General features: G+C 36.8%; 1 protein-coding gene across 8 annotated transcripts in view; it reads right to left on the bottom strand.

The window, feature by feature from the left end:
* The window catches only part of Ccdc88a (coiled-coil domain containing 88A), a 117,929-nt gene extending 104,260 nt beyond the window's left edge, over positions 1–13,669 (bottom strand). For 3 of the 8 annotated variants that reach the window (XM_047522350.1, XM_047522354.1, XM_047522355.1), the window contains exons 1-2: positions 12,789–13,665; positions 12,592–12,692 (exon numbers count right to left, since the gene is read on the bottom strand). In XM_047522350.1, the coding sequence (XP_047378306.1) occupies positions 12,592–12,692; positions 12,789–12,851 (164 nt within the window). In that variant the 5' untranslated portion in view covers positions 12,852–13,665. Of the gene's footprint in view, positions 1–12,591; positions 12,693–12,788 lie in introns of all 8 variants that reach the window. The other 5 variants (XM_047522347.1, XM_047522349.1, XM_047522353.1 and 2 more) reach the window with 3 other exon arrangements.
* Between the last annotated feature and the right edge of the window lie 256 nt (positions 13,670–13,925).

The raw sequence follows: 13,925 nt of genomic DNA, 5'->3' as shown, positions 1-13,925 counted from the left end.
TTCTTTTGCAACAATTCTTGAATTTGCTCCTTCTCCAATCATAGCCCAACCTGATCTAGGACCTTACCACCATAAACTCAGATGTCATATATCACTACCCACCCATCCTCTTTACTTGCCCCTGTCTGTTCCCCACTGTGACAATTAATCTGGACTGTCAAATTGATAGGATTGAGATGCCAAGGTAATGCCCAGATTAAGAGACTTCTAGGTGTGCAGGATGTTTTCAGAGATGACCAGCATGTGCAACAGCAAAATGAGGGAGGAGACCTGCTCTGAATGTGTGCAGTACTGTCCGAAAGGTTAGGGGCTAGGATGGATCAAAAATCAGAAAAAGGAGGAAACTGCAGAGGAATACACATTCAATTCTTCTCAAGAGAGTGCCTACTGCTGCTGCCATTATCCAAAGATATCAAACTCCAGCTTCTATACTCTTCCAATGTGGACTCCCACCAGCTATTTTCCAGGGGGTTTCCAGGCCTTCAATTTCAGACGAGGGCTGCATCATTGGTCCCTCTTGTTCTTAGGCTTCCAGCTTCTTGAACTGAGCAGCTACTGGTTCCTCCAGGTCTCAGCCAGCAGATGGCCTTTGTGGGACTAACCCATCCTCAGATCATGTAAACCAATCCAATACATCTCCGTTTATAATTACGTGTTTGTATATACATACATATATACATATGTGTGTGTGTGTGTGTGTGTGTGTGTGTGTGTGTTTCTGTGGTTCTGTTCCTTCAGGGAATCCTGACTAATATGCTCATCCTTGCTTCAAACATCCCTATAGTTCAAGTTGCAGTGATTCACTGATGTACTCTCAGTATTCACAATAATGTACACAGTATAGGTTCAATAAAAATTAGAAGAGCATATCAATTGAATTCCATATCAATCTCATGTTTTAATCACCTAATAAGGAATTTTAAATGGTTCCTCATGGCCTGCTATATGCTGTCTAAATTATACCAGTTAATCTTCAAATTTCCCATAATCTAGTGTACTCTGCCTATGTGACTTTATACTCTACTATTCCCCCAACTTGGATCCTCCAATAAGCTAATCTCCTCATTATCTCTAAAATCATACATAAACTATGTTATTTTTCCTCTAGCTGCTTCCCTAACCTAAACTATCTTCCTCTCCTCATCTACAGTTACCCAAACACAATCATTCTTCAAGCTTTTAATCAAATATAAATTCCTCTATATACAGTTACCCAAACACAATCATTCTTCAAGCTTTTAATCAAATATAAATTCCTCCATATATAGGTTTCCAAGACCATTCATGGTTTCCAAAGGTCAAACCTAACTTTTGTAAATATCACAGTTGCCTATTTTACTCCCACTAACTAATTAACACACACAAACAAACGCACTTTCTCCCCACCCCCCTCAAACAAAAGAAACCTTTAAATCTATATAAATTAAAGAAAAAGAGAAGGGGAAATCCCAAACTATTAGAGTTGTTTTCAAATGCATGCTTTGGATTCACTTGTCTTCCGATTCATTTGTCTTAGGATATACATTCAATATTTAACACAAACACTCAAGTTTAAAAAAATAAAAGGAGATACCACAAGATTTTGAATTATTACAAATATATTCTATTTAACAACAGCAGAAATGTAATCTAATTCATTTGTAAAGATTTTAAACAAAGAGAAAAATTAAGTTAACTCTCAAATATGGGTAAACCCAACACCCCATTTTCCCTGAACATTTCCAGTTAATAGGAACTGTACTCAAGTTCACCTTTAAAAAAAAAAAACCTTTATATATTTATTTATAATAATAAATATAATAAATAATTTTTAGTTGTAGATGGACACAATGCCTTTATTTGTTTTTAATTTTTTTTAAGTTGTCAATGGACCTTTATTTTTTATTTATATGTGGTGCTGAGAATCAAACCCAGTGCCTTACCCATGCTAGGCAAGTACTCTACCACCAAGCTACAACCCCAGCCCCATTTATTTATTTTTATGTGGTGCTAAGGATCCAACCCAGTGCCTCACCTGCAGTAGCCAGGTGCATTACCACTGAGTCACAACCCCAACCCTTAGTTCACCCTTTTTAACTAGTATTGGTAAAGATGTATCAGGGTATTGTCTCCATTAGTTTTTCTCTATAACTTCTTATCCTTCACTAGTTTGTAATTATTAAGGTTTTAATCAAAGACTAGGACTCAATACTTTAAACTATCTTCCTTGCTCCTTCAACATCCAGGGGAAAAAAATAGTTATGCCATCAATGATAATGTGAAGCTCAATTTCTTGTCCAACCTTCATTAGGAAACTAACATTAAGAATATGTCATTTAATTTTTTTTCTGAAAAACTACTCAGATATTTCACAAGGTTTTATCTTTTGTTTTAATACAAAGATTATGTTTATATAAAGTTATAAACAGATGGTCGCAGCAGAAATACCTATAATCTCAATGGTTCAAGAGGCTGAGGCAGGATTGCAAGTTCAAAGTCAACCTCAGCAATTTACTGAGGCCCTAAACAACTAAGCAAGAACCTGTCTCAAAAATATATACATAAAAAGGGGCTGGGGAGGGGCTGGGGTTATGGCTCAGTGGTACAGCACTTGACTAGCATGTGTAAGGCACTGGGTTCAATCCTCGACACACAAAAATAAATAAATAAAGGTATTGTGTTCATCTGCGACTAAAAAAAAATTTTTTTTAAAAGGACTGAGAATGTGGCTCAGTGGTTAAGCATCCCTGGTTTCAATCCCTGGTACCAAATAATAATAATAACAACTTTAAAATAAATAAAAAATAAAGTTATAAACAGTCATCAGTTTTCTTCCTTCCTCATTATTCTTTTGTTAAAATTAACTATTAACTGCCTAGTTTTCTATTTTAATTTCTAAATTAATCTTAATTTCTACCACTAGCAGTAATCAAGAGATCACTGCTTCAAGTATAATGAAGGAAGTTCCTTCTCAACTTCCTAAGTCCATTTTATCCACCATTAGGCATTGGTCATCTTGGCCCTAATCATTATTCAAAATCTCACATTCTATTAAGTCCCCTCTGAACTCATCTTCCTATTCTTTTCACCCTCTCGCTTCTTTTCTTCTAAACATACTCTTCCTGCAAGCTTATTGCAACCTCTAGTCTATCAGCTCTTCCTGAAGATATCTGCTTTTTCCCCTCACTTTAGTCACTTGAGACTTCAATTATTGCCTTAAGAATCTTTGGTATATTTTTTCTCTCATCCCATATTTACTTATCACTTTCCCATCTCTCCCATTCTGAATAAATTCTACAGATTTTTTATGTCAGTTTCTGAATAGCTAAGCATTACTGGTTTACCCAACCATGCTGACTGGCTCCTCTACAAATGTGTGGTTTCCAAATTTCAAATAAGCCATCAACCCTGCATGACTATACTTGTATTCATCTTTAACTCCCTTTGTGATTTCCTCCTAAACAGTCTTGCAAAATTTTTCCACTTTCCTCAAACTTCCTGATTCCACCATTTTATTCATCTTTATGCCTCTTTCTTACTATTGTCTTTGCCTAAAATGTCTTTCCTTCTACTCCCCCAGTATTTAGAACTCCTGTTCATCCCAATTATTCTTAGTTAACTTTCATATCCTGTTCAAATGCTACTTTCTCCAAAAGGTTTTTCCTCCATGTAAATCATCATTTCCCTCTCTGTACCAACATGGTATTAAAATCACAATTCCATCATGTAGCACACACTAATGTTTACATGCTCATCCCCTTACTAGTGGACAAAGCATCATGTCCTAGCACCTAGCAGTTTTTTATATAGTAAGTACTCAGAAACTATCCACTGAATGAAATGATCCTTGATGAATCACTCCTTCATTCTTATCACTGAGTATTATATTCATATGTGTAAAAAAGATCTCTGCTGAATCCTACTGTGGCCTTCCCTGAGCCACACACTTCCACTGGGAAAGGAGTCCATGTAAACAGATGTACCTATATATCACCAACTCCTCTTTTCCAAATAACACTCTAGGTACCTATAACTCTGGAATATCTTTCCCAAATATCTCTAATCCAATTTCAAGGTCTGCACTGGCTTCTTCCCCACATCTGTCTTGAGGATGGACAACACTGCAGATGTGAACACCCTTGGGCCAAAGGGAAGTTGTGTGGAGCAGGGAGTGTAATAGCTTGGATTCTGGAAATGCCTGCAGAGTGTTGATATGCCTATGCATGAGACATTTTTATGGTGTCAGAAAGAGCCAGGGATGACGGGAAGAGGCTGGGCTCTACCACATTCTGCTGTAAACTGTGAGTCTGTGAGTTCTAAATTTGAACCCTTCCTTTTAAGTCATTATGAAGGTATATTTATTAAGATAAAAGACCATAACATACCTAAGAACTTATTAGCTTGGTTGATAACATTTAAATATTTAGGCTATTATAAACAAACATTTTACTTGGGTTCAACAAATATTAGAGGCAAGCTTTATTTCACTCAAACTTGATGAGTTTCATCAACCTAGTTTTTTGGGGGGTTTTGTTTATGGGGTTTTTTTAAAAAAAAAAAAAAAAACCATAAACCCAGGGCTTCATACATAGTAGGCTAGACCAGTGTTCAACCACTGAGCTACACCCCAAGCCCTGCCACCACCACCTTTTTTGAGACTTGTCTTGTTAAGTTGCCCAGGTTATGCCTGAACTTGCAAATTCACAATTCTCATGCCTCAAGTTGCTGGAACTACAGGCATGTGTCCCAAGGCCTGGCTCATCAACCTAGTTCTGTTATTTACTGACCTAGCAAAGTAGTACTAAGAAAGTATAAGAACAAAATCAGGAATAAAGAGAATAGTTCAGGTTATATTCCCACTTCAATAACTGGTCAAACTCTCAAGTCCATGCTCTTTGCTTTTATACCACACTGACTCTAAAAACAGCTAGTTCACTAATGATTAAATTGAGTTATAGACAGATGTCTCAATAGTAGTAAAATCTCAAATAGTATATCTAAATATTAAAACTTTATGCCTAGACTTATATCAAACTATTTCATGGATCCTGGGTTCCTTTGAAAACAATATAGTTATGAATTAGTCTTACTTTCTATCTATCCTATGAGAAATAGTTTCTCATAATTAATATATGTTACAGAGGGAATTTTCAGTTAAAAAATGTATACATACTCCTCTATGTAGCAACTAAACTCATTTGTTCTTCTCCAGGTTCTGATACTTTCTATAGTTTAACCAGATATGAGTTATAATGAGAATCAGGCAATCACTATGGATAGATCTTGAAGACATCAGTCCAAAGTGAGGCAATGGTCAAAAATCTCAACATTTTGGACACTTAAACATCATCAGAAAAATTACTGGAAACTGAAATAAAAATTATATATTTTAATACCATACAAAATCATGGACCATGACCTGTCACTCTTACCTCCCATTAACGGAGATATAACAGGAGGAAAAATGTTCAATAAAGGTAATTGAAACAACTAAGGATACAGGGAAAGAATGAAAAAAAAGGGGAATATAGAAGAAAACTAAAAAGTAAAGCTAAATTCTACAATACTAAAACAAGAGTGTACTCTCAAAATTTTGAAAATTCATAAAACTATAACATCTTTATTTATTTCTCAATATTTACTGAAAACTTACAACATGCTAGGTCCTATGCTAAGTGCTGGTAATATGTACAAGTTACATATCATTAGACAAAAATGCTAACAATCAGGCTAGGGTTGTAGCTCAATGGCAGAGCACATGCCTAGCACGTGTGAGGCACTGGGTTTGATCCTCAGTATCATATTAAAAAATAAAAATAAAAACAAAATTAAAAAATAAAGTTGCATGCTGTCCATCTGCAACTACAAAAAAAATTTTTTTAAATGCTAACAATCTAGAGTGGTAGCTACTTTGATAAATACTACAGAATCATAGAAGGAAAGTAATTAGCTTTGCCAAGGAACTTTACAGAGTATTAAAGGATAAGTAGGAATCTGCTTAGCAAAGAAAGGAGGGAGGGCAATCTAGAAGGAAAAAATTATATTAATAATAAAAAAACAAAAAAGATATCAAGAGCTAGCATATATTAAACACTTATCATATGCTAAGAACTGGGCACAAATTATCCTATTTGATTCTCAAAATAACTATGATTCTTTTTACCCCCAGTTTAAAAATGAAGAAGCTGAAAAGTTACATAACTTGCTAAAGATCAGCTAGAGGTGACACCAAGGCAGATCACACAAAACTAAACTGTGAGACAAGTAAATATGTAGGTCTTGATGTAGAAAAAGAAAATTAATGGCAGTAACCAGCACTGGGGATACAGTGGTTAACAAATGGGAAAAATACTCTCCTGGCCTTAGCTGAGATTATGCCTCTGAAGGAAACATTATCTCCCATCTTGTAAATGCAGGAAGTGAACTTTGGAGATATTAAAGCAAATTGTTCAAGTTCACACACTAATAAGCAGCACAGCTAGAACTGAACCCGAGAATGTCCAAATTCATTCCACTTTACTATGTAGGTCTCTATTATTTATTTGACAGAAGTTTATCAAGAACCTACTGTATGTCAAGCACTTGCTAGGAACACAAATGGAAGATACAATCCCTAGCTTCAAGAAGCTCACAGGCTAGTGAGCAGAGTGAGGCAAACCAAAAACTGAAATATAGTGAGATAAATGCTATCATCAAAGCCTACGAAGGTTCTTCAGAGACACAAGGTATACATAGGCTAGCAGGAGCCAGAGAATGGCAAATGAAGAGTGGAGGTAAGTAGAAGTCAGTTAAAGAAAGCAACAGTGAGGAAATATGAAAGTGTTCTAAGGGAGGAAAGAGTGTACAGAAGGGCACAGAGACACAGAAGAATACAGTATCTGAGAATTAAAAGTTTGCTGGATATTAGGTCATTCAATTAAGACTGGTACTAAATTAAAGAGGCTGGCAGCCAAATCACAAAGAAGTCTAGATGTTTAAATGGTATGTTTATTCTGAGAACAATGAAAGATATCAAATAATTTTAAAGAGAAGAGTGACAAGATAAAATGTTTTAGAAAGCTTCTTGTGATTACAAGTAGAAAGACAAGTTTTGTTTGTTTGTTTTTGTAGTTGTAGATGGACAGCATGCCTCCATTTTATCTGTTCTATTTTTATGTGGTGCCGAGGATCAAACTCTGTCCTTCAGGTGGGCTAGGTAAGTGCTCCGCCACTGAGCTACAACCCCAGCCCCAGACAACAAGTTTTTAAAGAAGTAATAAGTGAAACAAAAACTTTGAAGTGCACTGAGAAAAGTTGAGAATAACAGTACCAAAACTCAAAGTCAATGTCATCCATGGTAAAACAGTCTACATATTTTATGTCATTTGACCATTATTAGAGTCATAACGTTAGCCCAATCTACTTTTGAACTCTCAAGATTTGATAGAAAAAAAGAACATTTCTCAATCAACTGCCCCTATTAAATAAGTGTTTCTTTAGGTATATTTTATGACATTGATTCTCAGGAAAATACCTAAACAGAAGTTGCATGACTCATTGTCAGGGCTTTCATTAAAAAGGGATCTTTAAGATGGGAATGCAATTTAGGGCTAGCACATTTACTCTAACATATGTGAGGCTCTTGGTTTGATCCCTAGCACCACAAACATCAACAAGTACATAGAAATTTTTAATAAAATAAAAAGGAATTTTATTTTATTAAAAAATAGATGACTTTTAAAGTCCCCTCAAATTCAAGATTCTAAAAGAAAAAAAAAAAAAAAGACAAGTATATCGCAACAACCAACTGTTCTAAATATAGATCTCTACAGCTATCTAATGGGGTTAAATCACAGAAAGCAATTCTGAATATTGTTCTGACACTATTAACAATTTCCTCAGTATTTAAAACTCTAACATATTCATATTTTCAACAGCTTGGATAATATGAGTAGCACAGGTTTCAAATTTTAGGATTATGAAATTAACTACAATGTCATAAATTCCTTAAAAACTTATAGTAAGAAATATTCAACAATGGTTACAAAACTGCATGACTTCTCAAACAGAAAAAATATATATATTATTTCTGCTTGATTGTCACTAAGTCTGACGTCTGGTAACTAATACCAAGAAAAAAAGACTTCATTTGGTTAAAGTAGGAAAATGCCCTGAAGCATACAGAAGAGCTGGCCTATCATTCCTCATTTCTAAATAGCTTCTCCTTTCCCATTAAAGATGACTGCTGCCATGTCACAAGCTCTTAGAGACTCTTTGACTCAAGGAGTTACTCAATGAAATCCAAGATTCACCTCTGAACACAGTGAATCCCAAGTCAGTGAACAGTCTTCAAAACTGTAAGACAGGGTCAGAAAATAATGTTGTTAAGATCCTCATTTTCAGAGTCTGGGTTCAAAATAGTAATACCAGAGACACTAAATTTATCAATATTCCTGTCCTTAATAAACACTTGGGAAAAATTCTATAGTAAGGCTCCTATAATGAAAGTCTATGTCACATCTGAAAGCAGTAATACAAGACCAGCAGGGCAAAAATGTAATTAAAAGTATATAAACAGATTTCTACTTCAGGCTAAGATGGGATAACAGGGACCAAATTTACCCAGCTGCCTGAAACAACTAGAAAAAGTAAGACCAAATATACAAAACATTTTTTGAAGACACTGAACATCAGGCAACAAAGGACAGTGATCTCTGACAGATGAGAAACAGTCTGAGTCCAACAACTGCTCTAGTTTACTGTCTTAAAAAAGTTTCCAGGCCAAGGAACAGGCAAGAGGGAACCTAGGCAGTTGCCAAGTGGTCTCCCTGAATTGAGGAGACAGAACTGAGTCTGGAGACAAGGCAACTGGAATACACATGGTAGAGTACCTAAGAGCTGTATAGAAAGAGGCTATCACTCAAGTTTTCAGTGGAGTACTTATCAGTACATAAATATGAAGAACCTAGCTAAGGACAATGAAAGAATCACCAATTATTTCATTAGCGGGAATAACACTAAACAGCTCCTGGTCCCATTAATCAAAGTACTTAGAAGGATTTTTGTCTTAATAGTGAGTACAACAAAGTGGACTTATAAGCAAGTCTCAGAAAGATCAAATTGTTTCCAAGTAATTTAACTGCATCCCAGAACAAAGTTCAAGATTTTTTAATATAGTGGAGTACAAAAATATCCAATACTCAACAAGGTAGAATTTCAATATCTTCAAATATTCAAATATTTTCAAATAAAAAAAAAAAGCATGTAAAATAAGAAAAAAACAGTCCGGCACAGTGGTGCACAACTGTAATCCCAGCGGCTCAGAAGACTGAGGCAGGAGAATCTCAAGTTCAAGGCCAGTCTCAGCAAAAGTGAGGCACTAAATAACTCAGTGAGACCCTGTCTCTAAATGAAAGACAGTATAGGGTTGGGGATGTAACTCAGTGGTTGAGTGCCCTGAGTTCAATGACCGGTATCCCCACAAAAAAAGAAAAGAAAATACAATACATAATAGGAAAAAACATCAATCAAAACCAACTCAAGGAAATGAGACATATGTAATTAGTAGACATGGACATGAAGCCAGTTAGATCCTCCATATGTCCAAAAGCTAAAGAAAACATGGAAAATACAAACATGGAAGATATAAAACACTAAATTTCTTTGATGAAACAATGTCTAAAATGAAAATAAACTGATGGGATTAAGAGCAGATGAAAGGGCTGGGGGTGTAGCTCAGTGGTACAGCACTTGGTCTAGCACAAGTGAGGTACTGTGTTCAATCCTCAGCACCACATAAAAATAAATTAATTAAAGGTATTGTGTCCATCCACGACTTAAAAAAAAAAAAAATTAAAGAGTAAATTAAACATTACAGAAGAAAAGACTAATGTACTTGGAGACATCACAATAGACTATACAAAGTGAAACAAAGAAATAGACAAAAAAATTTGAACATCAGTAATCTTTAAGACAATGTCAAGCAACCTAACACACATGTAATCAGACTTCCAAAAGGAGAAATTATGTATATGATAAATACACATATTTGAAGAAATAATGGCTGAAAAGTTTCCAAACCCACAGATCCAAGAAGTTCAAACAAACTTCAAGCACAGGGAACTGAAAATAGATATAAAAACAGTTTCTTTTTTTTGGTACCAGGGACTGAACTCAGGGGCACTCAACCACTGAGCCACATTCCCAGCCCTATTTGTATTTTATTTAGAGACAGTTTCATTTACAAATGGTTCTTGCTCACAAATTCTATAACCAAATGCAATCTAGAAATTACTTAAACCAAAGCTAATCTTTAGGTTAATTTACTGGGCTCAGAGATTCAACTGAAACTTTTTAAATAAAGTATATTAAATCACATACCCATCAGAAATCTTAATGAAAAAGAAAATCCTAATGATTTTAAAATTTTAAAATATAGCCTTTAAAATAATGTATTGTAGGGGCTGGGGAGATAGCTCAGTCGGTAGAGTGCTTGCCTTGTAAGCACAAGACCCTGGGTTCAATCCCCAGCACCCACCCCCCCAAAAAAAAAAAATGTATTGTTTTGTTGCCTTATCACCGATATGTCATTAAAAGTTTTGTATTGATCTTATTTTAGCAAATAAATTTTTAGAAAAGCAAAAGCATACTTCTCTTTTATTAATTTTCTTTTCCTTTAATTTATATAGGTCATTTAGAACAGAATTAGGACACCAAAAAAACTTTTAAGGAACCTAAGAGATGGAACTGAAACAAAGCAGAAGATTTGAGGTTTAGAAAGCAACCAGTTCTCTCCAAAAAAGCAACTGGCAACAACTATTTGGAACACCATTATTTCAAAACATACACACACACACCACACACATATATACACACATACACATATACACGTACATATATTTATTTATTTAAATATAAAAGTGCACTCTAAGTGGAAATGAGCTAATTACTAGAACTCAAAACAATCTAGTCTTTGGAAAAAGAATCATTCAAATAAATAAAAACCATTAAAGTAGAAAAGTAATGTATTTTTCCTATTTTTGTGAACACACATTTTTTAGCACACAAATTCAAAATTTTCTGTCTACAAATAATCAAGTGAAGAGTGAGAGGGAGAGAGTTCTAAATATCTATCATAATGGCTACCCATCCTGTCCTGTGTTTCCTAAAATAGTCAGTTTGATTATTCTACCATTTTGCTCAGGAAATAGTGGAATATTTCATAGAAAAAGTTATTCCATGTGGTAGCAGCTACAAATATATATGCAAATGCTGGACATAATTTATGTCCACTCTTTTTTCCTTTCTAAGGGGAAAAATATTTACACTTATTTAAATTAAGTACGTATTTCTTAGGGTGCCTATAAAATACATTTTTTGATAAGCAGAGTAATATACTACTTCGCTGTAGGATCAACACATACATGAAATACAGCACACAAATCTTTGAACACATAGAGAAGTTAACTCCGTAACAATTATTTATGGATTTGACTTCTAACTTTCTTCAATAGAAAAATCTAAACAGAAAAAATAATTTCCAATAAATTCAGAATTGATATTTTATATGTAAAGTTATCACACAGAATAATAGATTTATTCTCTAGTTACAAGTATTTATTTACAATGCACTCATTTTCTACAATATAAAAGATAGGAATTCAAATCAAAAGTTGCAAACTACTCTTATAATCAGACTCTATTCAAGAGAAATAAGGTTAAATACAAATACTTCTAGGTACAACTATAATAATCAATTTGAAAACCTACATTAAAGTTTTTAGTATACTTGTATGTTATAATACTAATAATGATAAAAATAGAGCTTTTATTTTACTGATTCAGCTGATAGGCTTTCAATATCTAATTCCCATCTCAAAAACACACATTCCTCCTTAATGCAAATTCAATATTATAAACATAAAAACAAAGATTTGCCTACTCAATCATCATCTAGCTGTCAACTTCAATTACCTGCATTTCAAAACCTTAAAAATACCTTTAAATAATTTGCCATAAATTAAGCAATCTCAAAATTCACACAGTAAGTCATCTAATCAGACTTACTATAGGCATTTAAATTGCTTGCTACAGCAACAGTTCTCTCCTTACCCATGAGACCTGGTGTTTAAAATTTATCTTCTGAAATCTATTATTACTTCACCTGTCCTGAAATTTGAGCCATTTATTCTTGGACACAAAGGTTAATAAGAAAACATTCTTGCATCAAAAGCATATAACTCCATAGTAAGGTCTTTTTCTTTCCTCTTGGGAAACTAAAGTCACCCATGTATCTATGTTACCCCCACACCCCACAGATCCTCTCTTGTTTTACCAATTATCAAAGATGACACCGTGTGGTTTGGATTCCAGCACTGAAGACAAATCAACAACAATAAAGGGGTGGCAGAAAGAAAAATAAAAGTTTCACAATTTTAACAGGTAAAATTACTGGGTTGTGATAAATGGGCTGGGTACATAAGATTATCACTTCTTTCAAGATCCAATTCTTAAACCACCTGAATTTTCTGGCCAAAGAACCAAATTAGGGGCTTAAAACATAAAATCTCTAAGTTCACGGTAGGTAATTTTTCAAGGAAAATAGGGTACCTAAAAAAAGAAGGAAACACTTACATTTGGAGCATGACCTGGTTCAAGAATACTCCATCCACCAAAGCCACATATTCATCCAGGTTGGTCCCATTTCCCGCAGCCAGAGGTCCAAACGTTTTAACCTACAACAGAAGGATCATCACGACGTGAACGCCCACCTCCCTCTCTGCAGCCACAAATAACACAGCAAAATATACAATGAAGGACATCCTACTTACCCAAGTGACCAAGGGGCTGGTCATGAACTGCTCCAGAAGGGGAGTAAAAATTTCGTTCTCCATTTTACAGATTATGTATTTGAAAGGAAGAAAGAAAAAAAAAAAAAAAAAAGGAACTACCACAAAAACACGCCTAGAGAATTGGCCACTAAACGTTGAATAAGTAAGAAGAAATCAATGAAAGTCCATTTCGGCAAGCGAGGAAAATCCCATCGAGGAGGGGGGGAAAACTCTCCCTCCTCAAAAACCCCCGAGGGAAACCAGCCGAAATCCCGGGAAGCGCCTTCAACAGCCCCCACGAGCCGAAGCCTGCGCTGGAAATGTCTGTACCGGGCGAGGAGGGGCAGAGAAAAGGCATCTGGAGGAGGAGGAAGGGAAAGGGGGCTGGAGCAGCAAGACAAAAAGCCCGTCAAGGTTGCCCAGCTCCTGGAGGAAGCGGACCGGCGAAACTGCCCCCGATGAATTAATCCCAACGTGGGCTAAATGAAATTCGCGTCAGGGGTCCGAGAGGCGGCCAGGCTCGACCGCCGCGTTCCGCGCTACACGTTCCACCCACCAGTGGGCATGGAGTCGCTTCGACCCGCAGAGCCGCCCCTGCCCGCAGCCCCTCACCACCGACAGGCAGGGCTCGCCCCTTCCCCCCGAGCAGACACCATCCCTCCAAAGCTCTCACGCCTCGTCTCCAGCCCCCTTCCCCTGCCGGGGGCTGGGGGCTTGAATGTGTGTCCCTAAGTCCCCAGCTGCCTGAGCCCCGCCAGCCTTTTCAGTGCGCCTCTAGGAAGCCCTGGCACAAGATCACCGCCGCACTCCTGCCTCCTCCTCCTCCGCCCTCTCTAGAGGAGCCGGAGTAACGGCCTCGGAACCGCAGTGCCGCATCACACCCACTCCTCGCCTCCCAACCAGCGCGGCCAGCCCGCCGTCAAAGGGAGCGCGCAGCTCCTTCCGCGTCGATATCCTTCCGCCGACTCCCCGCCCCTCCTGCACCGCTGCCTCTGGATTGTGGGAGAAGAAAACCGCTGCATGAGCGCGCCCCCGAGCGCGCGCCCCCGGGCCGGCCCCGCCGCCGCCCAGATTCTGGCCACGGGCGGGAGCGCGGGCGCGCGCTCGCCGCAGCTGCTGCGGTGGCCGGCGCCGCGC

Source organism: Sciurus carolinensis, chromosome 13 (assembly GCF_902686445.1).
Source record: "Sciurus carolinensis chromosome 13, mSciCar1.2, whole genome shotgun sequence".
NCBI lineage: Eukaryota > Metazoa > Chordata > Mammalia > Rodentia > Sciuridae > Sciurus > Sciurus carolinensis.
The sequence above is the reverse complement of the archived record's forward strand: the minus strand, read 5'-3'. Positions and strand labels throughout refer to the sequence as shown.